Raw genomic sequence first — 22831 nt, forward strand, 5'->3', positions numbered from 1 at the left:
CCTCTTTTTGGACACAGACATCCAGGGTATGAAACAATAATGCAGTTTAGTGATAACTCATGGTGAGGATGAAGAAGATGGTGCTGTGGAAAGAAGATCTAAGAAGACTGCTTGCCTGCAAATTCAGTTCGATTCTTGTAGATATAAAGCATACATAATTAGTGTCAGATCACGAAGCTTAGAAAAACTCTCAGTGTATATCCTTACTGAAATTTCTGAGCGGATTTAGTTCAGTTACTGAGTTTTTTGTGGCTCGCGGTCCTGATTTTGGGTTGAGCATCGGTACCTATCTCCTGCAGGTTACTCGTAGAGCCAAGACGTCGTCTGTGTGAGGTGCACGCCACCAGTGGCACCGTGGCACCATGTGCAGAGAGATTTTTAGCCTCGTCACGCCGCGCAAACGAACGCACAAAGGTCGTTTAAATCACACAACCCCCTCTCAAATACTAAGTTCCTGCATTGCTGAAGTTAAGAGATGATATATCTTCCATTTTATGTATTTAGTTTAAAGTAGTAACTAGTATATATGATTGATTATCTATGATAATATTACCATGCTTGATGCATTGCAAGACCGGCAGCCCATGCATCGCTATTACTCAGACCTTGTCTATTTGCAAGCCCCGCTTTATCCTTATCCAGTCAGGGGAGGATACGTTAATTGAAAAAACTGGTATTATTCCACAAAGGCATAAATTTTTTTACGAAAAAGAATTGTAAGTGAATACCAGCGTGAAGAATGAGACGCTCCATAGAGCATCCACACCTTCTCGAGCTATATCTGACAGTCACGCCTATCCATCCTTTCATTCTCGTGGCAGCAATCAAATTCGTTCAGTGGTAAAAAATTTCAATAGTGTTTAGCTTTAAAAATGTCGTCTTACGTTTGACGTTAATTGCAATGATATCATCTTAAAATTATATAAAGAAATAAAATACAAAATTCACTGTCTAATAACATAGAGCTTATTGAGTTTGATACTTAAGTGAGAAGAGATACATCAATCAACGTTGGAAGATTAGGAGCGTCTGGGATAGAGCAACTGAACGCTTAAATACATTTTTATATATGATTAGCACTCTCATGACTTTCTATGCACAGATACTAGAATGGGCCTAACTTCCGTAAGAGCACGTTCTGGCGATGAAGGTTCGCTGTTATTATTTTCGTGCTCATCGCCATCGACTATAACATCAGGCTTCCATTTTCGGAGCATCTGAGGCTCATCGTTTGTTCCCTTTCTAGTCTTCAACTGCGACTTGATTTTGCTAAGAGACGCGGCATCGAAAGGAACCGCTGATCTACTCGAAGCCGATTTTTTTTCAGCTGATGTAGCTGAAGAGTTTATGCGCTTTGTCGAACTCGGACTCGGAATACCTGTAGGTAGACCCCCTATAATCTTTTTTAAGGGTGAAGTAGGAACGGTATGTAGAGCTGGAGGTTTAAGCAAAGCTTTCGCAAACTTGGGTTCAGAAGTAGAGGATTTTGCACATCGAAGTCCAACTTTCTCTTCGACCACTGTTTCCGCAATTACAGACACATCAACATTCATTTTGTTTGCAGTAGATAGAATATCTTTTGTCAGGATTGGTACCAATGCGACACGAGATGTAGCAGTCGACAAATTGTTAAGAGATCCTGATGTAGACAAAAGGGCGTCTGTGGTCTGCGATATGACGATATTGGGAGTTGCTGGAATGCTCTTCTGTCGAAAGTTACCAGAAATTTCAGATCCTGTTTTCCCAGTGAATTTCATGCGATCATTAGAGCTTTTGCGAGGTGTTGCACATTTCAGTTCCTGCTGTTTTAATCGCTTTTCTTCTCGAATTCGTTTTGATTCATTTTCACGGTCTGCTTTGATAAGCGATATTGTAAATTCATAGATAATGCTGAAGAACTCGCTAGCCCCCAATAATGTTGCCGATGTTATCGGGACATTAAGTGCAGCAACCTCTTCATTTTCGCTCTTGTCAAAGCGTAAAATAGTGTATTGCACCAACCGCAATGTCTTGTCTAATTCTGTTCTTAAGGTTGCGACCTCTTGCAAAGCTTCATCTACAAAAGAAGACATCGTCTCAACAAACAGATCACTTTCTTCCTTCTGCTCGATTCTATTTTTAAGACGTTGAGCGGCTAATTCAACGTTGATGCTTTCGGAAATGTCGTTTATCTTGTTCATGTCACCTTGAAGCTCCGATATCGAAATACTTTGAACATCATACAGAGACGCCAACGAGTCTCCCAATCGCGATACATCGCTTCTCTTCAACCGTACCATTCTTGCGACATAGTGTAGGAGAGTGATTGACTTATCGACTGACTTGAGCTGTACCAGCTTTGTAAGATCATTGAGTCGAAATCCCTTTGCTCCTCCACGAGCAGTGTCATGATTCATTTTGTTTCCAACTTGTAAAATTACGAGCAAAATCGCCTTCAGCTCTGTGCTTTGAGCAACATCGTGACTGGCAATACGTATTTTGTTGATCTTTGTCCGTAGATCACGTACAAGCGCCGGAAATTGGTGCTTTGTTTCTAGAGCTGAAAGTCGTTGCTTCAATCGAGGGACAGTTATAAGTTCTTTAAGAACAAGTTCTGCTCCGTTAAGCGTGGATGGGTCTCCAGTGAAGCCCGAAATTGACACGATTTCATCCTCAGTCGGTAACATCTTTGTTAGTCCGTGGACACGATCGAGAGTCAATACTTCGGAATCCATCCTCATGATAGCCATTCGCAAAGCCGCGTTGCTCATTTTGAACTGCTTGATAATAATAGAGATATTATTGGATCGTGCTCTGTCAATCAAAAATACAATCTTGGGTGAGGCGAGGGGAGAAGCAGGACTGTCCGGAGACAAAAATCCACTTCCAACTCCACGTCGAGTACCGGTCCCTGGGCCACAAGCAGCAGGTGGAGGGAACTCGGTCTCTAGAACTTTCAAATCGCTTTCAGTTAATTTGACGAAATCTTGATTGGTCTGATTACTGTGCTCCTTGTCGAGCTCCTCCCAAATCGTCCCTTTGATTGCATTTGCGTTCAAGTGCTGCCAATAGAATGCGCGCGTCTTGGCCATAAGAGCAGGCTTAATTGCTATCGAAAGATGCGCTCTACGTGCTGCGGTTGTCATAGGAGGTGGTGAAGCTGTTTGAACAACTGGAGTTCTTATAGGCAAGAAGGCATCAGGTGTATCAAGAAATTCTTCTTTGAGACCCGCCATCCTCATCTTTGCCTTAACGCTCTCAACTGGTGCTCCCATTGCAAGCAGCTTAAAAAACTTGGTGTATTCAGGGTCATCTTTAACCTTTACACGAGCCAGTCCAGCGGACTTAATATCTTCGTTGGGTACACTAGCATCAGGTGTATCAAGAAGATCTGGCTTCAGCCCTGCCATTTGCATCTTTGCTTTCACAGATTCCACAGGAGCACCCATTTCAAGAAGCTTGAAAAATTTGGTATACGACGGATCGTCCTTCACTTTAAGAAGAGGCTGGGACAAAGGCACATCAGTCGCTGACTTAAATGTAGCTTCAGGTGTGTCTAAAAGTTCTGGCTGAAGTCCTGCCATCTGCATCTTTGCTTTTACAGAGTCATAAGGAGCCCCCATGGATAAAAGTTTGAAGAACTTTGCATACTGTGGCTCGTCTTTTACTCTTATATAATATTCGCTCCGAGACTTTGCGTGACTTGCATGCGCAGTCGAGAGTGTCGCATGAGAACTTCGATCTTTTGCCTGTAATGATGTCCGAAATGCATCATTGGGCACGTCGGCGTCTGGTGTATCTAAAAGGTTGCTATTCAGACCAGCTTGAGCCATTTTCGCCTTGACAGCAGCGATAGGTGCCCCCATTGAAAGAAGCTTGAAGAACTTGGCGTAAACACGATCATCCTTAACTCTTAGTTTTGAGGATGTTCTGGACGGAAATCTCCCAGCTAATGGGGTACTGAAAAAACTCTTTTGAATGTCTCCTTCAACATAAGTAGTAATATCTGGACAGGTAGGTGATTTCTGTGGAGATGACAAAGCAGATGGATGATCATTGGTCCGTACTGATGCCACACTCGGACCCGCTAGAGTCGACGTCGACTTAGATTCAAATTTTGCCATATCATCTTCAAATGAAGCTTCAGGAGCCTCGGACATGTCGAGTGTGATTACTTTAGACGGCACCAATTCTCGTGATGCCTTCGGGGAACGGCCATGCTGCCCCTTAAGAAAGTCTGAACTCAAATTAACGTGCTCCATTTTCAAACCATCAGCCGCTCGAGGTGCTCCCATAGGCAAAAGTTCTTGAGGCTCGACAACATCACCTTTGAAATCGGATGTGTCCGGTGTAGTATCATTCGACATGGAGTTCGGTTTGATAGCCAATGACTTAGTTACAGTCACAGATGACTTGGCTGCTGCATTGCCGAAAAGAGGTAAGTTAGAAGCAAGAGGGAGATCCGCGACAGGATCAAGTGGTGCAGCTGCTGAGTAATCATTTGCGAGGGATGAAGCTGGATGCATATCGTTTTCCGGCAGAAATGAAGGAAATACAGGCCGTTTTGCATCTTTTCGAACGCTGGCAGTAGCGACTGGTGTGCAGGCTGGTGTGATACCAACTCCCGGTCTGTTTCCAGTGCTTTGAAAAAGTGGAAGTGTCAACTTGGCATTCCTTGCAGATGTTTGATCTGTCGATCGTATCGCACTGTCAGCTCCTAAAAAGCTCGAAAGTGATGGTCTTGAAACAGAGCTTTTCGCTGGAGTTAAAGAGATCAGAGATGGAATTGAAAAATCACCAAACCCTGAAAAGAAAGATGGTCGTCCAGAAGTCGGAGGTTTAACAATAGACGTTGATGGCTCGTTAAAGCTTGGAAACAAAGTCATACTTACGCGCGTGAGGAAATCAGGCTCACTCTCGGTTTTAACATCAATAGTTGGCTCTTTCGATTCGTCTGAGAATAAACTTGGGACCAGGCGATGAACACTTTTACTTGCTTGAGATTCGTCGGAAAGACTTACAACGAGTTTTTGCAAAATAGTAACTAGCTTTTCATTAGAGCTGCGGTCTAAAGTCTTCGTTCGTTGATGAAGCTGCTCCAAAATATCATCAAGCGAAGATGCATGTTCGGATGATACAACGATTGGCATTCGATTGTCAGTCTCTATGCATCCATTTTCATCAATAGCTGAAAAAGTTGTACTTTTGTCAACCAGTTCTTCCATTTCAGGCCGTGCAAATATGCTAACATCATCATTTTCGCCTTGGTTGCTTGTCAAATCAGTTTTCCTTACAGTATCACTGCTGTGCAATCCGTCGCCGAGCGATAATTGTAAAGGCTCAGGATTGTCTCCTCCCACAACTTCGTCGTAATTTTTACGAAATAATGTTACTTGAGCTTCCAATGATGTGGTAATGAGTTCATTGTCGTCCTTATGACTATGATACGGTTTCAAAAATGCGAAGATCCCGTTGATCTTCAGATCTTGGCACATTTCGGCTCGCGTCTTCTTGTCCCGCGTAGTGTCCAGCAAAATATTCACAAACTTTAATGTTGCAAGTCTAAGTCCAACGTCCGAATGATTCTGTTGAGGCCCTAAGAAAAGCGACTGAAGCGACATACCTTCAGAGCGATGTAGTGCAAATATGCTCAGTACGGCGTCGTGAGCCATCGTGCCGTCGCGACAAAACATTCCCAGTAATTTCAGCACGCGTATTTTAACGATGTTCGAAGAAGTAGTACGAAAGACCGAGTATAGCATCGGACAGCACTGAGAAATCTTCATAAGAGCTTGAAAAGCAGCACTACTGTTAGCGACAACAAAGAGCGTTGTTATTATATTATTGCAGGCATCATTTGAAGTGCAACCACGGGTCTGCAAAGGTGCCACCAATTCTTCAACTCCGCTCTCTTCGATAAATTTCTCAACCCACATTCTGTATTCAGACGTGATTTAGTCTTGTTTTCGTAACAAGCAATCAAATCGTACCGCGGTCTAATCAAGATATTGACCCGAATTGCAAGAAAAAGGTCATGTGCATACTTTTCACTATTGCGATAACGTTGCAACAGTTCCACGTAGTCACGTGGATCCAGCCAACTTTCTGTGACCTTTTCATCTGAAAGGTTACTCCTAGACCATAAAAATTGTCGTTGATCAACAAAATATTTTTCCTATATCAATCAAAAAACGACTTACAGATAAACATACGCCCACTTGTTTTCAATTGACTCAGCCGAATTTAACTCGTCTCGAAATTCAGTGTTGGTGCTTGCGATAAGCAAAAGTTCATCGAAACGCATCTGAACATAGTCTGTCACGGGGGCTTGTGGTATCTAAATGGACGGACAGCTCTCGTTATTCTTATTTTCACTACATCTATAATTGCAAACGTAGGCACCTCCAAACGTTTGTCTAGGAAACGCAAATGGACACCTTCACTAGAATTTGAGCCACCCATTGTTGCTGAGTCGCTCAAACAGAATTTATATTAAGACGTTCACGAGCGAGCAAGAGAAATAGTTTTTAAAAAGATGAGCCATGCTGAGCCATGTCACAGATTCTTAAAGCACGGGACTACGGGAACAGTTTATTTTTGCAGGTCGAAACCACTATTATGAGTTTTAATTTAGATTCACCACAAACACAAAACTTATTTTGCAGAAAGTGGAGTGTGTTTGGCTCTCACGCGTTTTGCCTTTTTAGACAATTAAGCTCTACGATTACCGTGAAGAAACTACTAACATGGCAATTCGCGTTATAATCAACGTTTAATGCACCTATAAAATAGTTGTGCCACTACATACCATGACACTACAAAAAGGCCGTCACAAATTTGTGGTACAGAAAACAGTCGTTTTGCATTCCAATAAACAAAAATCAAAAGAAAATTTTCTCCAAATATGACAGCAAAATGTATCTGTGACACGATCGGCGTTGTAAAATCCAGCGATTGCTTTTTGGATATTCAGAAGTTCTCATTTTGCCCGTGTTGACGACGCACATCTTTGTAGCTGCACTCGCACTATCCGATAGATCGACAATGGTTTGAGCGGAAATTACGAAGACGACTCTTCATGCTGTTTTCTTTCCTCGTGCCGTTTTCTGCTGGGCATCGTTTTCCCCTTCTCCTCTACTTTTTGCGCTTTTGATTGTCAAATGACCGAGTAAAGATTTAACAAAAATACATGAACTTTGTCCTGAGGCAATTGTACCATATTTGGCGAAATTCCCGTTGATACTCGTGTGTCTTGCGGTGTTTGTATTGTGTCTCAATTTACATCATATTTTAACAGTCACTCTAGCAAATTTCTGCCCGGCAACTTGGTCTGTAAAACTACCAGCATTTTGCCATGATATTCAACAGCTACAGATCTCTTTTCTTGTTGTTTTTGATTAATGTTCTAACACCCAAACCAACGATGTGTCGAGAGCTTAACAGCGTTTAATAAATTCTATCACCATGATGCTCATCCACATGTGCACATGAGATTTGTAGTCACCCGTCTTCACAACCACAATAACTACTTCATGATTGACGATTTCTTGAAAAGTTTTCAGCGCACCCATCGTCTTCGAAAGAAATAGCTTGCCACTTCCACCACGATATCCACAATGCTTTTTCCGCGTTTAATCAATGCTGGTTATTATTTAATCTATTAAACATGTGCCGTCTAACTGTCATTGTCCATTCAAGAACTTGAAATGTCTTCCATTTCTTGCACATATTCTTCAGCTGCAGGCTTGCGCGAAAGATACAATGTGGTGTATGGAATACCAGACTTGCTTTGCACATAGTATTGATGAATTTGCATGAGCAGTGATGTCGCTACTTACGGAACAAAGACAACAACAGCATAAAAGGATAGTGCATGCGATGTAGAACACTTTAAGTCTCGTATGGTTGTATCGACGTGACACAAAGATGTTGGCACCAGTGAGCACAAAAAAATGTAGGATGAATCGTTTTGATAGCGTAGTGTTATTATCGATCTCTTAAAGAACAATTTTGTTGCTTTACGAGGCGATACGCGTAAAGTTCGACCAAGCGGGTGGTTTCCCTAGTGTTCCAAGGGCAAGTACAAGAAATCAATCACTCGCGAATAAAACAGGTGGGGAGGGGCTCTGTCTGCATTAATTATAAAGAATTAACAATATCTGGGTCTACAAATGAGAAAGACCGACTACGAGAAATCAATACGGTACGCGTCATGCAGAAGGTGTCAGACTGTTTATGTTACGAGTAACTGAACATGCTTAAGAACCGATTTATCAAACAGAGAGATAAAAATCGAAGAGTGTACGTGCGACTGCATTTGCGTTTACATTGTCGGGTGTTCTAATTGTCACGTGAAGGCTGAGGTACCGGATAATACATGAGGCCCATCATCGAGATTATTAATGCAGGATCCCTCAAAGATGTAAGAAATTCTTTCAGTTTTTTCACAATTCGTTTTCGGAGCAGATCAAAGTTATCGGGTTATTGAAGAAGCTGTTACAAGTATCACAGTCACCTACATAGTACTTTTTGGATTGAGATGGCGAAGTCTGAGCTTAGTTGATCGTCAAGCTTTGACAAAGGCTCGCGACGTCTCTTGGAGAGTACCCGAATTATGTTGTCCATTATAAAGTCGACAGTCATGTTTCAGATCTGAGCATCGTAGGATGTACTTTTGTTAGAAAATTATCAATAATTCTTGATTTTTATCAAATTAGTTTTTTTAATTGTTGCACACAATCATCATGAGATGGACGTCGTATTTACGTGCGGATGAAGCACTATATGGAAATCGCTATACCGGTTCTAAACGGAATACTTGCTGTGTGATGTGCAGTGAAGAAAATAATTTTTGACGAAAAAAAGCAACACTCTTTAGTACCACGAGCAATAGCAAGTAATATTTTGATATTCCTAGCGCCCATATCGTGAAGAAAGCGTTTGTTTATAGTTTCTTTCTGAACGGTCAAGGCTGCTCAGTTCAACATGTTCCCTCTTCTTGTCGATAGATTTCTTTGTTTCCTTAAATTAATTTCAATTGAGTATTGCCACCCCAGCCACTCAACAATCTCGCGACTGTAGTTACTTAAGCAAATTGGACAGCACTTTCATCAAGCATTACCAAATAAGCCTCGTCCTGTATCAGTTGAAAGTTGCTATGTATATCTTCACACAGCCATGATAAGGAAGGAATTCATAAAGAAATGCGGTATCATTTTGTCGCTTCTCGGTCGCACATTGTCGAACGAGAACGATAAAGTAATCGCATCTACAAGCAGCGATACAACGGCGGAGTCATCGACAACATTGCAAAATGCAATATCTATAGCAAACAAGCGACAAAATATTGCTGTCCTTTATAACAACAAAAATTGGTGGCATCAAAATGTGGACCAAGGGTAAAAATTAATGACACAACACAGAAGTAGTCTATTTCAAGGTGTCCTATTCTGAAACAACACACATCCTATTCAACTCACACCGACTTCTTCGTTTCATCGACCATTTTCTTTCCTGCTTTGGAAAAGATGGTCTTTTTGATGAAAAACCAAATTAACCACAGCAGTATGAACGCGTTTACCGGGATGAGAAGCAAGAACACTACCACCGTGCTCACGAATATGCTCGTCCATAGAAAGCGCTGCCAGCGCGGAATCAAACGGGGAGCATTGCACTTGCCAGCATCTTGTTCGGGCGCTTCGGACTGAAAACTCTTCGACTCAAATTCATATCGAAGTTTCACCTGTTCATCTGCACCACGAATTTTTACTGTTGCAACGGGATGAGGTCGACTTTCCCAATCAAATTCAATCGACCCCCAATTTAGATGACCGTAAAACGAATTCTGCGACGGGCGGAACTCCCACGGTAGCAAAAGGTTGGCGTAAGTGAACACGAGCGCCATTATGTGTTTTAGTGATGGCATGTGAAATTCCATCCAACTGTGAGTTAAGCCGCTGCTCGTGATTTCAGTGATTGTGTTTGTTCCGTTTGAACACACAACTTGGTTTATCTCAGAAAAATGCACATCGCCACTATGATGCAACAAAAATATGAGGAATGTCACTTTATTAAATTTTGTAACAAACATACCTGAGTAAAATCACGCCCTTTGCATTAGATGACAAAAGCAGCTTAAAGAATCGCTCTCTCTCATTTGGAAAGCGATCCCAACACTCAGCGATAGGATAGCGGTCTCCGGGAAGAATTTGCACCCCCGACACAATGACGTTAAAAGCTGCCGTCGATGAAATGAGCTCATTTTCGAGCCATTTCCATTGAGCTTCTCCAAGAAAATCACCGCTTTTTGTGCCATAATTATCACGATTATATCTTTGTGTGAACAGTTACAAAATTTTCGTGTCAAATTTTATCATGATGTCACATCGCAAACAAAATAAATTACCGATTGTCCACAAGGATAAATTTAACAGTTTGCTCTCCTAGCCCGATAGTGTACGATGTGTAAATACCCTGCCAAGCCATTGCAATCACAACAATCAATAATTTTTACCAAAGTGATGATTACACCAAGACATTCCCAAGACATTCCCAACCTGCTGCTGACGTCGCGACGAGTTTTTCGGTTCACCAATAAAATCTAGAAACACTTGCTGACTCTGCTCACGGTAAGAGTAAAACTTGCCGCCATCATTTATACCATAGTCATGATCGTCCCAAATACCAATGACCGGCGTACGACTAACGAAAGCTGCGTAGTCCTCATTAGCCATCAATTTGCTGCATATACAGGACAACAACATTTACTTTCCGCATCAAGCAGAGTGGAAAATCAACTTTACGTACTTGTATTTTCGGATCAACACTTCAGCTGGAGCCTCCACGAACATTTTTCGAGGAGGAATGGCAAATGGACGCGGCTCATCTAGCTCCTTCATGTCGGCGTAAATCTGCACAAACAAACGTTAATAACGTTTTCCAATTTATCATTCAAAGCGCAACTCACAATATCACCCATCCAAATCCAGAGTTGCGGCTCGTGCGCGGCAATATGAGGCCACAAAGGCTGCGGAAAGCTTTGATCATTGCATGAACCGAAAGCCACGCGCTGCAGTGGTTGCTTGAGGTCTGCAACGCTGGGCGAATTTAGCTCCGTCAGCTTCGTGGCTATGCAAAATGATGATGCAACAGCTACCGCCGCGGTTGCGTACAGAGTAGACTTCCTCTGCATTGTTAGCGTGTTGTCGAACACAAAATGAAGGCAGGTATCGAGGATGAACATACAAACGAATTTCCCTCGTTATAATGATATGGCTACACTTGACGAAAGAGCGAATTGCACAGTTACCTTGTTGACATAAACATGTCTTGGAGGTTAGGTAATCATGTTGTGTTTCGCGTACCCCACAATCACACTTTTGTTGTCGATTTGCAAATTTGAATTACAAATTAAGTACACTAAATTCAGAAAATTGAGTGAAACAAATTTAGACACGATAACGTCAGTCGATGAAGTGTGTACTTCAGGTACGCCAAACTTTTTTGACTTTTGAGATTGTTTCTCATAAGCTACTGTGAGGGGCGTAGTGAGACAAAATGCAAGAAGCAGATCTTGTAAGGAGAGCATTTTCCTGCCTCTACAGTTCAAAGTTAATCAGAAGATTGTAGACTTGTTTACGCTGATAGAACGATGCTCCGTGCGCGCGCTGTTTTATAAACAGACAACATAATCTACTTACGGAATGACTGTCAACATAGCTCTCGATCAAATATTTTAAAATATCCAGTGTTGCAGTACGTGTGGACGGCAAAACGACGTTTGACCTGTAGTCTTAATGGAATATAAATAAAACGAGGCCGCAACAAAGGTTTGCGCACAGACCGAGCGCCAGCTTCTCAGTACCTATGCCTTATAGCACCTGCCTCTGACACCGGGCTCCACAAAATACGGTTTCAAATCAATAAGTCATGTAGCTAGATTCGATTGACAACTAAACTCGGCTCAAATTTTAAGCGAGGCTCCAGCCAAACTACTCATGATATTTACGTCGCGGGGACTTCTTAAATGACAAATGCTGTATCAGCAATGGCTACAAAAGTAGATGGAATTACCTTTGCTGCTATCTCAAGTTGTGAGTGAAGCTTTATCTGTGAAACGAAACTTTAGCAATTAAATTTTACTTACGTGCCCATTTGCCAGTATCCTATTTATATCGTCTATTGTCATGCACTTCTGAGCATAATCAACTTACCTTTGCTCGCTATACTCGTGCAACGAAACCCAGAGGTAGAGGAATCATAACCAAAAACGCTGATCAGGGCTGTCTTGTCAGAATAAAATCTCAACTCGCGTAAGAATATTTACAACACTTTGCAAGATATTTCTTTGATCATGGTGACATAAAACAGGATATATGTAATTGGAGTTCACCCCCTCGCTCGTAAAGTGATGCAGGCATTACAGCAAAAATGGATATTTTTATTGTGGCGTCGCTTGCGTCCGGCCATTAGACGAACATCGTGAGCCATAAATGCCGAAAATCTCAAATATGTTCTTCGCTGGTCAGAATTACTATCTTTATGAACTTTAAGAATTGCAACAAGGTGAAGAGTTTGCGTCTAAAGGCGTAATCCGCGAATGCATCTTTCTTAAGAGACGGCAGTACTGCATTTGTAAGCAAGTTCTGCTTCCAAAAATATAATTTAAGCATTTGTTTGTTAGCTTGTACCCTCTCGTGGTCTTTGACACAGAAACGTAGCGATGGTGTGTGTAACGCGGTACGTGGTGAACGTACGCATTACACTATCGTTGATTGGACTTTCAGACTTACCTTAGTCAATTGTTACCATGATTGATGTTGACTCTGTAAAAAGGAGGTCCGTTGTGTACGTACACCTTCCACGTCTGAATTTATGCTATGACATCTATTGAAGCCAATGTTAATAACATGTGTTCTACTATGTAAAATTTAAGTAATGTGCTGCATAACTACAGACCTCTCGTTCATATTATCCTCATCAATTCCAGAACTGCTGAGTAGTATGTGAAAAGTGTCCTATGTGTTTTGCACAATTCCGTAATGTATACGTAGTTGTATACGTAGTTGTATACATTACGGAATTGTGCAAAACACATAGGACACTTTTCACATATAGTTGTACATTAAACTTCCTTATTGGCACACAATCAAAGTATGGGTCCCAGTCACAGTGGCAGACAATTTGTGAAATGCTTTGAGTTGTGGTGGGGCAAGAAAGTCTTCAGCTACTAAAAGTCCTTTTGTGATCGAAATACGTACTAGTTGATGAGACGATGGGAGAAAGTACTGTAATTTATGTAATTGATCCTTATACGCTTGGAACAATTGTACGAAATTCGCATGCAATTGAAAAATGTACCGAAATATCTATATTACGGCGATGATGTCTGGAGCTCACGTGGGCTGCGGTGGCAAATATTGGGTTACTTGGGATTGGAATATATAAGTCTTATCTGTTTCTATTTTAATGAAAAAATTGGTAGTTGAGGGTGTTATGAAGAACAGACCGATTCCAAGCCGAACGCAGGGCCATTGCGGACTTTACAATTTGTTCCCAGCCATATTATCCTAGTTCTTTTGTTCTTGTCATCATCACAGCGGCTGGTAGCCAGGTATCTGAGCGGAAATTGCCCGTCTTTGTGCACGCACTTACTGAGGAAGACTTAAATCATTTAAATCGCTTCACCGCGTGTTGATCACTTCCAGCAAGCCATTGATTTACTTGAATAAGGAGGAAAGGGAAGCGACACTTATCATGGTCTATAAGCCTTAAGCCAATCTAAACCGATAAGTAAATTCTAAACAATCAAATCAAGGGATGTACAGCTATACCTGGTCTGTACTTAATCTTTACCGACCCCTGGCTCGAGTGATTTGTAGCTTGGACTGGGACCTGGAGATACGTGGTTCGGTACCGATAAAATCCGAATCAAGGAGGCCGGAGATAGGTCAGTAAGCGGACGAGCAATCACGCCCCTGCGCTGCGTGGTGTGACTGCCCTGCCAACCCGCACTCAAATTGGTGTGTGATACTTGGGTTGGGAAGAGGCATTACTGATCGAAAAATCTATAGTGCAACGAGGGGTACGGAACCCGGTCCCAAAAGGGTAAAAAAGCTGCCAGCATCCCGCGCTAGAGAAAGCTTAGTCTTAGCGTATGGGTTCGGTAGCCTAAATCTCTATCGATAACCTTAACCGAACACAAGTACGGTTCACACAAAAAAACGTGGCCCGTTACACTACCCGCGCTCAAAAGGGAGTCTACCCATATTCTCTTCAAACTTTCTCCGACTCCGAGACTCAATTATTTGTGATCTCATACGAAATGAAACGCATCCAAGACGACTTGCACCGACGACGAGACGCGAATCTCCATCTGTAATATTGGCTCGTGGAACGTTTTCTTTTGCACAGTGTCATAAATGACAAATGAGTGTAAACCTTATTGTGTCAGTGGAGGAGGGTATATAGGATAATACTGTAATCATTGTACTTTAATTTTTCACATTTTGGACAATTGTATTATATAATCCGGCGCAATTGTACGAAACTTACTCTGCACTTTGTGTAACTGTAAGCACATAAATATCAAATAGCGAAGATGATAGAAGTGAGGGTATACATGATACGTCAGAGTAAAACAGCTTTATATATAAGAAAGATAGGGTTAGTCTAGGTAGCATCACTCCTTAATAACTTTTGGAATAGAAGAGCGCGTCTGACACCTAGCTACGGCAAAGAGCTCCGGCTCGCACTAGTAGAAGCACACGAACCTAACCTCAGTGCATTTCATGATGCGATCTTTTAGCGTTAAAGCTTCGTCTCAACAAAGTGCGAAACAACCCCGTTCGTTGCAAAACCGTCCACTCCAATAAAGGCACGGGTGTAAGATTATACGCTTCACCGAGAAGCGCGGCCGGAGTCCTTGACAGTAACTAGTCACTTTGTTAATATTGTATTCCAAACATGGGATTAGTTTTACCTCAATTAAAACTAAACATACAAATATACTACATTTAAGAGTACAACCCCCTCTTGACCTGGAGTTACAAGCCTACATGTATAACGGACCAATTCTTTACAGCGTCCCACCATCTTTATCGATTCAACACTTCAGAGTACTACAATTACGCAAAAGAGTAGTGTGATTTTTGTACGTTGATATAAAATGGAAATGTGCAATCATACGAAAGTGTTATGTGTCATATACACAAAGGTATCAGAACATACCCCGCGTGTCACGGGGTTTCAAGTGTGATGGTATGCAGGGTGTGGCACACAAGAAGGTATCACCACATAATGGTGTGACTACACTTAACAAGAAGTCAGTACGTGGCTGGACTGCCGGTAGCTATACATTTAATCAGGTGTTACTATACAGGAAAAAAACTATAAATTTAGATATAGGCGGCTTTGCTGCAAATAAAACCAAGAAATACAGCTTACTTTTTGATCGGAAAAGTTAATGAGCCTTGGTTCAATGTTGTAATTACTCATGGAGTGAGTGGATGCAATCCGCTGGTTCTAAGTATAGAACGAAGGTCACCGCCGACCTTAACCAATCTTCCTCTAAGCGAAAGAACTACGGCAGCCCCGCTGCACCGCGACAGTGTAAGTCACTACATACCTAATAACAGCAATCCAGATTTGGGGAACTTTTAGTTTTGCTTATGAATAGAGCGTACAAATCTAATCTCTTTGCATTTGCTTAAGCGGAATCTTTGTGTCGAACCTGTATCTTTGCAGGGAGCACTGCAACCCACAGGCAGTCCCGCCACTTACTGGCTTCTTGTTACGGTGTAGCCACACCATTGTTTGACTACACCGTCTTGTGTAATCCACACCATTTTACGGTCACATCATATCGTGTGACCCACCCTTCCATAATAGGGTATGTGTAACCCCGTTACAATGTCTCTCCTTTGAGAGCTAGCTTTTTATGGATCAAGCTTTCTTGGGGTAAAAAAAATAAGTTCTTTCTCCTTATGCAACCTAGCGCCCACAGGAAGTTGACATTACTCCCGCAATGGGCAAGTCGTTTGCCTTTCCGTGCCACCTGAACATCCGTACCCCTCATTCGAGAGCGATAATGGCACGCAACATGCAGACCGATTGTATTACTGCAGATATTTCATCTGTGGGTATTGTGGAGCTGCTTAGCAGGTAATATATATATATATTTTTTCATCAGAATGGCCGAGATTACCCCTCTGGCACGCTCGTAGTTATTTTATTCCCAGCACCCCATTCTGACCTCGGGACACGAAAGCTGTACTCCGTATTAAATACCACACCGGTGGATGTGGCAGGTGTCGTTATGCGCCGTTCCGCCCATTTCAGATAGTAATCATTACCGCCCTCGGGGGAGGATCAGACGCTATGACAGCAATAAGAGTTATAAACTCCTGGGAATAATTCGCCACTTCTCGCCTCCCTTGACGGGTATACAAGAGCTTCGAACACACCAGATATGGTTTCAAACACCCGCAAAATATGTCGCGCAGAGATGTCCCACGGTGGAAATGCTTCTCATGCATTAAAATTCTGAACGCAATTGCGCTTGATAGCGCTTGGCCTCATAGCTTGAAAGAAGCAAGCGCGACACACTGTGGCTTGTTTGGAGCAAAGCCAAATCCATTGCTACCTCGACTTTCATCATACAGAGAGGATATTTTTCTTCCTCCCGGCATGGGCCTCATTACTCAACATAAGCGGTCTCTCAGTGCGAGCCATCAGTTCCTCCACCGGCGATCGGTTGAGATGCTCCTGAGGTGCCTCACCAGCGCATCCTAAGGGTTGGTTTGCGCGTCCAGACAAGCTGCTATCTCTTTCTACTTTTCGCCGCCTGATCCCATCGGAACTAAAGGTAGACAAAGTTTGATAAGCCGTTTTATGGCCCCGGGGACAGGTATTCGGACATTTTCATTCAATCCTCGCAGAGAGTACAGTCCTTCCACAACTCGGTCGTAAAATTGACAACATGTGCTATCAAGTGTAACAGGGCTGCCGTGCACTCTACACATAGGGAGCTTTGACTTTCAGTCTGTTCTCACAAACGCAAAGAGGTTGACTTTAAGCGCTTCAACCAGAAGTGGAACTGAGCATCGTGCACCGAAAATAATACTGTCAGGTCGCTTTGCTTCATAATATTTCTATTCGTTTGTTTATAATATCTACTATATTTTCTAACGTCCCTTCATACACCAAGTGTCATGTGAATTTTGTACAATTGTACCAAACATGTCAGGGTTTAGTACAAAAGGTTACATTTTGCTGCTTTTCTTTAAATACAAAAATTTATCTTTCAGATCGACTACCTTGAACAGGCACTCGAGCTCGTTTTCCAATTTCGTGGTCATGAAGATTTTGCTAGCAGTTTTAGTGCCGTACTCGCAAGTAGAGGCTCAAGTAAAATTTCCTACGCAATTTTTTGTCTCCAGTCGCGACAATAATTCCGAAGCTTTGTGGAATGGCGTATGCAATGCCTCGACTGAGTTTTACGATCAATCAGCGCTCAAGTGCAGTCGGTGTGTCATTGCAAACGGAGCATTGCCAATTTCTAATGCTTGGCTGGTAATAATGTTGAAATACTTTCTGTTTTTATTAATGTGTAAGTGCGACTATTTAACCAGATTCCGGATTACAAAAATGCACAAATCTGCACTTGCAAGTAAGAGAATGACTAGATGAAGTGCGGTCTTTATGCTGCTCACGCATTAAGTGCCTTAGTCAGGACGCAATTCAAACAAATCGCAAGGATTCCACGTGTGAAATAATCTGGCCTATGCCATGCAGCCTAGAAGTGTGTACTTCATGTCCTACTGACCAAGTCCCGTCGCGGGATTCCTCCCGATGTATGGCATGCGGTGATTCGACACTTGGTCAACAAAAATTGACTCGTGAGTGTAAATGTGCTGCTAATTCTATTGTGCGAGAGAAAAATGAGGTAAGACTAAAAACAAGCATTTTTACATACAAATTTATGGATATGATATGTCTCTCTCGTGGCGTAGAGTGGCAGCTTTCTCGGCGTTAAAGAGTGTGTTGCTTGCACGGGCAATACAGTCGCTGATAAATTAACTAACACCTGCATAGCATGCCCTGATCCATTGATGGTTGTGGGTGGTGATGACCACGTTTGTGCATGTCCAGACAACTATCAACTCGTTACGAGTAGCTTCATGAATGTCAAAAAATGCGTTGGCAATTCGCACATCAGCTTGCTGAGCTCTAAGGTCGCCATGACAAACGCCAATAAGATGATCTACTCTTCCTTTATAGAAGAGGAAGCTGGAAACTCAGTTTCCGTCGCAAGCGCTTTTCTTGAAGATATGTTTTTATGTGCCACCACTGGATGTTACTATTATCAAAGCGAGAAGGACATTATTTCGTGCCAAGCTTTGGGAAATCTCTGTGTTCTACAGCATTTTGACCCGAATGCACCGTCTTGTTCGGCATTTGACCTAATTCGGCTAAGTGGCCGATCGCCTTCAGACAACAACATCAAAGGGTGGTATGCAACATTGCCATTTCTACATTTCTCGTCAGAAGCATTCAGCGCGATTCAGAGTTCTGTTGCGATGAAGGTAATTGACTTCGCTTTGTTACAACCAGTGTGATAACAGCTAATATTTACTCTAGTAGATGACCTTTGATGCAGAATCGAACAAAGGCAGCTTTGAACACCTTGACTTTATTTTGGCCAGCTACAATCATAGCGGTACACTGATTGGCTTCAAGGCGCTCGTAAATGAGCTTACGTATTGTCAAGTGGACAGCAGCACAAATGTGGCTATCTCACCTTCGTGGATGCGATTCGGTGTGAGTGCTCAGTTCGAATATTCGTGTAACCTTAAGTCTTTACAGACCGCATCAGTCACCTTTTATGAGCTTTTCTTAGTCGATTTAACAAAAGGTCATCTCGAAAACGGCAGATACATCCCGATTCCCGTTAAAAATTTGAACTATCGAGACGCAAGTGGAATGCTTGTCAATCAGGATAGCGACGCCGCAAATGATTTTCTAAGTCACCGCTTCTTTCTGTTTGACTTGGTATCTGGAATTGCTTTAAATGAAGATTCCCCTGACGTGATTCGATACGTCAAAGACATAACGTTAACTATTAGATCAGCGTCTGATCCTCACTTTATAGAGGTTCCACAACTTTCGATTGCATATGTCGACACTGTTAGCCTCGAAACTGTTCCTGTCTCTTTTCGCGTCGTCTACACTTCGAGCACAGATGAGCTGTGGGCTTTTGCAAAAGTAATTTTTACTGTTGGGTGCGTTTTTGCAGGACTCCGAATGATTGTTCAGACATTTAAGTGGTACCGCCGTAGCATTGGTAACGAAGTCGTGGAGAATGCAATGTATCAGATTCTATTAGGTGTGCTCAACTATGCTATAGCCAATGTTGCCCCAGTGTCATTCGCAATCATGATTGTGCTTTGCGGCTATATCTTCACAGTTTTTAGACTCCAGTCCAGCACTATTCTCATGCTTCCAAACAATGATTTTACGTTTGGTAAGGGAATTGATGAGTACTACTCATTTCGAATCCTACTTCTGCTTGCTTTCTTCTGTCAACTAGTTTCTGTGTTTCGTTATGTATATCGTCAAGCTCAGGTCCGACTTTTTTTTATTGATTGGGAGAAACCTCGCACTTCCGTCATGGATATTGATACCGCGAAACCAATTTATGCACCAATTAGCGTATGGCGCATGATTTTGGTCGCTAATGAGTGGAACAAGATGCAGACTATTCGGAAAACGTCATTGCGCTTCACGCTTTTGTGTATACTTTTTCTACTTTATGGATGCAATTTAAAAATTCTTGCACTCCCAATCCCAAAACGACATATGCAACATGCTGCCTTTGTAGATGCAGCCGAGGAACACTTGAATCCATACTTGCGATTCGCAAATGTCACAATTTGGTGGCTGCTTATCTCCATGTGCCAACGATTGTGGAAATGGATGATATTTGAGCGATATATCGAAGAACCACGAGAGCAGCTCTTCATCGACCTGTGCACGATCTCAAAAATAAGTCTTATATTTCTTGACGAAACGTACCATGGCTTTTACCTCCATTGTCGGTCACCACATGCATTCGCTGATGGAAGCATGGGGGAGCTCGTGGATCAACTCAAACAGGAAGAAGCTGGACTTACAGCTGGTCGGTATCTCGATTCAGCATTTCCCGAGTGCCAAGCTTTTGAAATGTTTGTCACGCGAAAATGGACACGCAAGTTTCATACTTTGATCTCGTTAGTGCGTGGCGATAATTTCTTAGCTGGACATGGTGGTAGCGGCGAACGGTTAATTCAGAGGTCTTTTTCTCCAAAAAGACCCGACTCTCGAAGTACAGCTTTGGGGCGCAAAATTGATACGGTGACAACAGACATGGTGCGAAATGTAGAGCAGCTTCGAAATTTTCTACAATCTTTTGTTGAAAACCAGAATGATCGGTTTCGCTGGAGAATTTACCGTGCTCACACATGCCTCACACGATTTCTTGACATCCCACCTGATATGTCGTTTTCTAAACAGTCTTTTTTCTTGCCAGGTAAGACTAAGATGCGTGCATAGATTTTGATATTGAATCAGCAATCTGCTTACATAAATACAATAACAGACATGGATTCTAAATTCGCTACAGCTTCGCTCCTTTTGGGAATTGAAAATGATCTCATGCTGATGGATCTGCTGGTACAAATGTAACTTCCCGTAAATGTCAGTCAAAGTCCGGAGCTGACGTTGTATTTTGTATTCTGTCAATGAAGTGCTTCTGCCAATGTGATTTATGGTTCGATAACCACGCGATCTCTGCGTTAGTGACCTATGCACTTCAACATATTCTGCTTTTCATGCGGGCGCATTTTAGCAGGCGCAACATCGCAAAGAGCTCACTAGTAGACTCACGCTTTTTAATATAGACTAAGTATCGCCGTCACTGAAGATTTTTCCAAAATTCCGAATCATCGTGTTCGTTTCGTTAAGCAACAACTTCATATTGCTATCTGCATACGTCGAGCCCAGTCAAGCTCGCTGCTGTCTTCCGAAATCACCGACGACCAGCGTAATGCTGCAAATTTCGATGGCAGCGCCTCGTTTGTGTGGGAAGCATCGAACTGTTCTTGGCACGACCCAGCACTTGCTCCGTCTTGCTTGACGTCTGTGTCAACTGTACACAAACGCGGAACGCACACGTTGATGAGATACATGCACAGCGCAGGTTCATCAACCTTTTCTATTGTGATTTCTTTTGGACGTGCATCGCAACATGAATACAAGACAATAGTACTGCGCATTTCACCATTTTCATCGCAGTGTTGACCTCCTGAATAGTACTGGAGTACCTCCTTGTCAGCCATGTCTTGTGAATTCTGTGAGTACTTCCCCATGCTCCAGTCACTCGGACGGGATCCGTCCGGTTCTTGGTGAAATTGGCGAACTTCTTTTTTGTAGCAGATCTCGTACGTCCACCAACCAAATGTTGCAAGAACACAGCGGCCTTCTAGCTCTTCATGCACAATCTCACCCTGATTTTCCAGCGCCATGGAAGTAGATGACAATTCCTCCGTAGATTTGACAGCACGATGGTCCTCCCATTCTCGCGACTCAAGGCACTGCCGAAACTCATCATGATAAAACACCCAACTACATAATTACATTAATGAGTGGTGAGAGTGGTTCTAATCTACCTTACGCATCAAAAAATAGACCGACCCCACATGCTTCTTGCAATTCTTGCAGCGAAGGTCCCGCCAGCTGTAGTCGTCGAAAAATGTCGACTTCTTGGAGTATGTCTCACCCTCAAGCCCAACAGCCTTTTTAAAGCCTACCAGCTCAAATTCAGTCTGTACCCAACGTATATCAATCTTATAATTCATTTGCTCATCACTCAAAGCTCAAGCATAGATAGATACTCACCCTTTGTGAGTTCACGAAGGTATAGACATCGGCGTTGTCTCCGAGCACAGCATCGTGTCGGCTATCGACGGCTTTCGAGGTGTCGTGCAAGGCGATGTAGTCCCTAAAAATTTCGCAAAGAATTAGTAAAAGCAAAGAAACGGCTACACGCGCAATGCGCACTTCTTCATGGCCACAAGAGCGCCGCACGCACGACAGCGCACCATGAGACCATCGCTTTCCAGCTCGTGGCCATGGTGACTGTGATCCTCTAATTCTAGCTCCTGCAAGTCTTCTGTAGCGAGCGCTTTAATTGCCGCGAAGGCCGCGCAGGCCAGCACCAGCACAAAAGCTCGCGGTATACGTGGCATCAGGAAAACATTGCGATGCACTTGACCGTGAGTCATATTGTTGATTATTGGACCTGCACAGTAACTTAACAACTACCGTAGACTATACAACTTCAAAAACTTCAAAAATCGTGGTACTAGTATAAAAACATACATTATAGACCATATATCAAAATACAAACATGTTAATAATAAGGGAAAATAAAAAAAGTCTACAAATAAACAGAAAAATAAAAACATTATATTCTTACACTGTTGTTGACATCACAAGTATGTAAACAATCTTACCTATATACATATGTATACTCAAGGAAGTATACACCTGGTCCATTTCTTTTCTGGTCTATTGTTTTATTTTCTTTAGATTTTGTACAAAAAAAAGCAGAAAGGATGTATACCATAATTATTATTAATCCCGAATACATGAATTCTTGAAGCTCAATCGATAACTAGTTGTGTTAGCGGTTCCCGCTTTGCTTCTAGTCGGAGCGCACGAACCCAAATTTCTGTGCGCCTGTTAACGCTAACTGTCCGTGTGACGGGTCACACGGCACCTTGCACAGAGGAAGGTTGACTTCCAAGAGTATACA

At 42.4% G+C, this 22831-nt stretch overlaps 6 protein-coding genes across 6 annotated transcripts; 3 read left to right on the forward strand and 3 right to left on the reverse strand.

Moving 5' to 3' along the window:
• Window positions 1-1082: 1082 nt before the first annotated feature.
• On the reverse strand, window positions 1083-6441 carry PHALS_02301 (Rho GTPase effector BNI1 and related formins; the record flags this gene model as incomplete). The annotated part of the gene is made up of 4 exons (XM_024716774.1): window positions 1083-5916; window positions 5970-6113; window positions 6180-6316; window positions 6382-6441. 4 exons carry the CDS (start codon window positions 6439-6441, stop codon window positions 1083-1085), a joined length of 5175 nt encoding a protein of 1724 aa, XP_024582340.1.
• A 1299-nt stretch (window positions 6442-7740) lies between these two features.
• Window positions 7741-8382, forward strand: PHALS_02302 (DinB/YfiT-like putative metal-dependent hydrolase; the record flags this gene model as incomplete). Its single annotated transcript, XM_024716775.1, has 6 exons — window positions 7741-7747; window positions 7802-7848; window positions 8005-8092; window positions 8160-8182; window positions 8243-8280; window positions 8337-8382. The coding sequence occupies 6 exons, from the start codon at window positions 7741-7743 to the stop codon at window positions 8380-8382; spliced, it is 249 nt and encodes an 82-aa protein (XP_024582341.1).
• Window positions 8383-9454: 1072 nt separating this feature from the next.
• PHALS_02303 (phoD) lies at window positions 9455-11170 on the reverse strand (the record flags this gene model as incomplete). The annotated part of the gene is made up of 7 exons (XM_024716776.1): window positions 9455-10013; window positions 10072-10311; window positions 10385-10452; window positions 10536-10719; window positions 10786-10889; window positions 10946-11075; window positions 11151-11170. The coding sequence occupies 7 exons, from the start codon at window positions 11168-11170 to the stop codon at window positions 9455-9457; spliced, it is 1305 nt and encodes a 434-aa protein (XP_024582342.1).
• Window positions 11171-12004: 834 nt separating this feature from the next.
• On the forward strand, window positions 12005-12463 carry PHALS_02304 (uncharacterized protein; the record flags this gene model as incomplete). The annotated part of the gene is made up of 3 exons (XM_024716777.1): window positions 12005-12071; window positions 12140-12290; window positions 12349-12463. The coding sequence occupies 3 exons, from the start codon at window positions 12005-12007 to the stop codon at window positions 12461-12463; spliced, it is 333 nt and encodes a 110-aa protein (XP_024582343.1).
• A 4871-nt stretch (window positions 12464-17334) lies between these two features.
• PHALS_02305 (meckelin) lies at window positions 17335-20915 on the forward strand (the record flags this gene model as incomplete). Its single annotated transcript, XM_024716781.1, has 7 exons — window positions 17335-17550; window positions 17610-17647; window positions 17707-17923; window positions 17991-18563; window positions 18622-20545; window positions 20615-20688; window positions 20763-20915. 7 exons carry the CDS (start codon window positions 17335-17337, stop codon window positions 20913-20915), a joined length of 3195 nt encoding a protein of 1064 aa, XP_024582344.1.
• A 72-nt stretch (window positions 20916-20987) lies between these two features.
• PHALS_02306 (RxLR-like protein) lies at window positions 20988-22298 on the reverse strand (the record flags this gene model as incomplete). The annotated part of the gene is made up of 4 exons (XM_024716782.1): window positions 20988-21639; window positions 21709-21839; window positions 21913-22015; window positions 22075-22298. 4 exons carry the CDS (start codon window positions 22296-22298, stop codon window positions 20988-20990), a joined length of 1110 nt encoding a protein of 369 aa, XP_024582345.1.
• Between the last annotated feature and the right edge of the window lie 533 nt (window positions 22299-22831).

This window comes from Plasmopara halstedii, assembly GCF_900000015.1.
Source record: "Plasmopara halstedii genome assembly, contig: Scaffold_1878, whole genome shotgun sequence".
NCBI lineage: Eukaryota > Oomycota > Peronosporomycetes > Peronosporales > Peronosporaceae > Plasmopara > Plasmopara halstedii.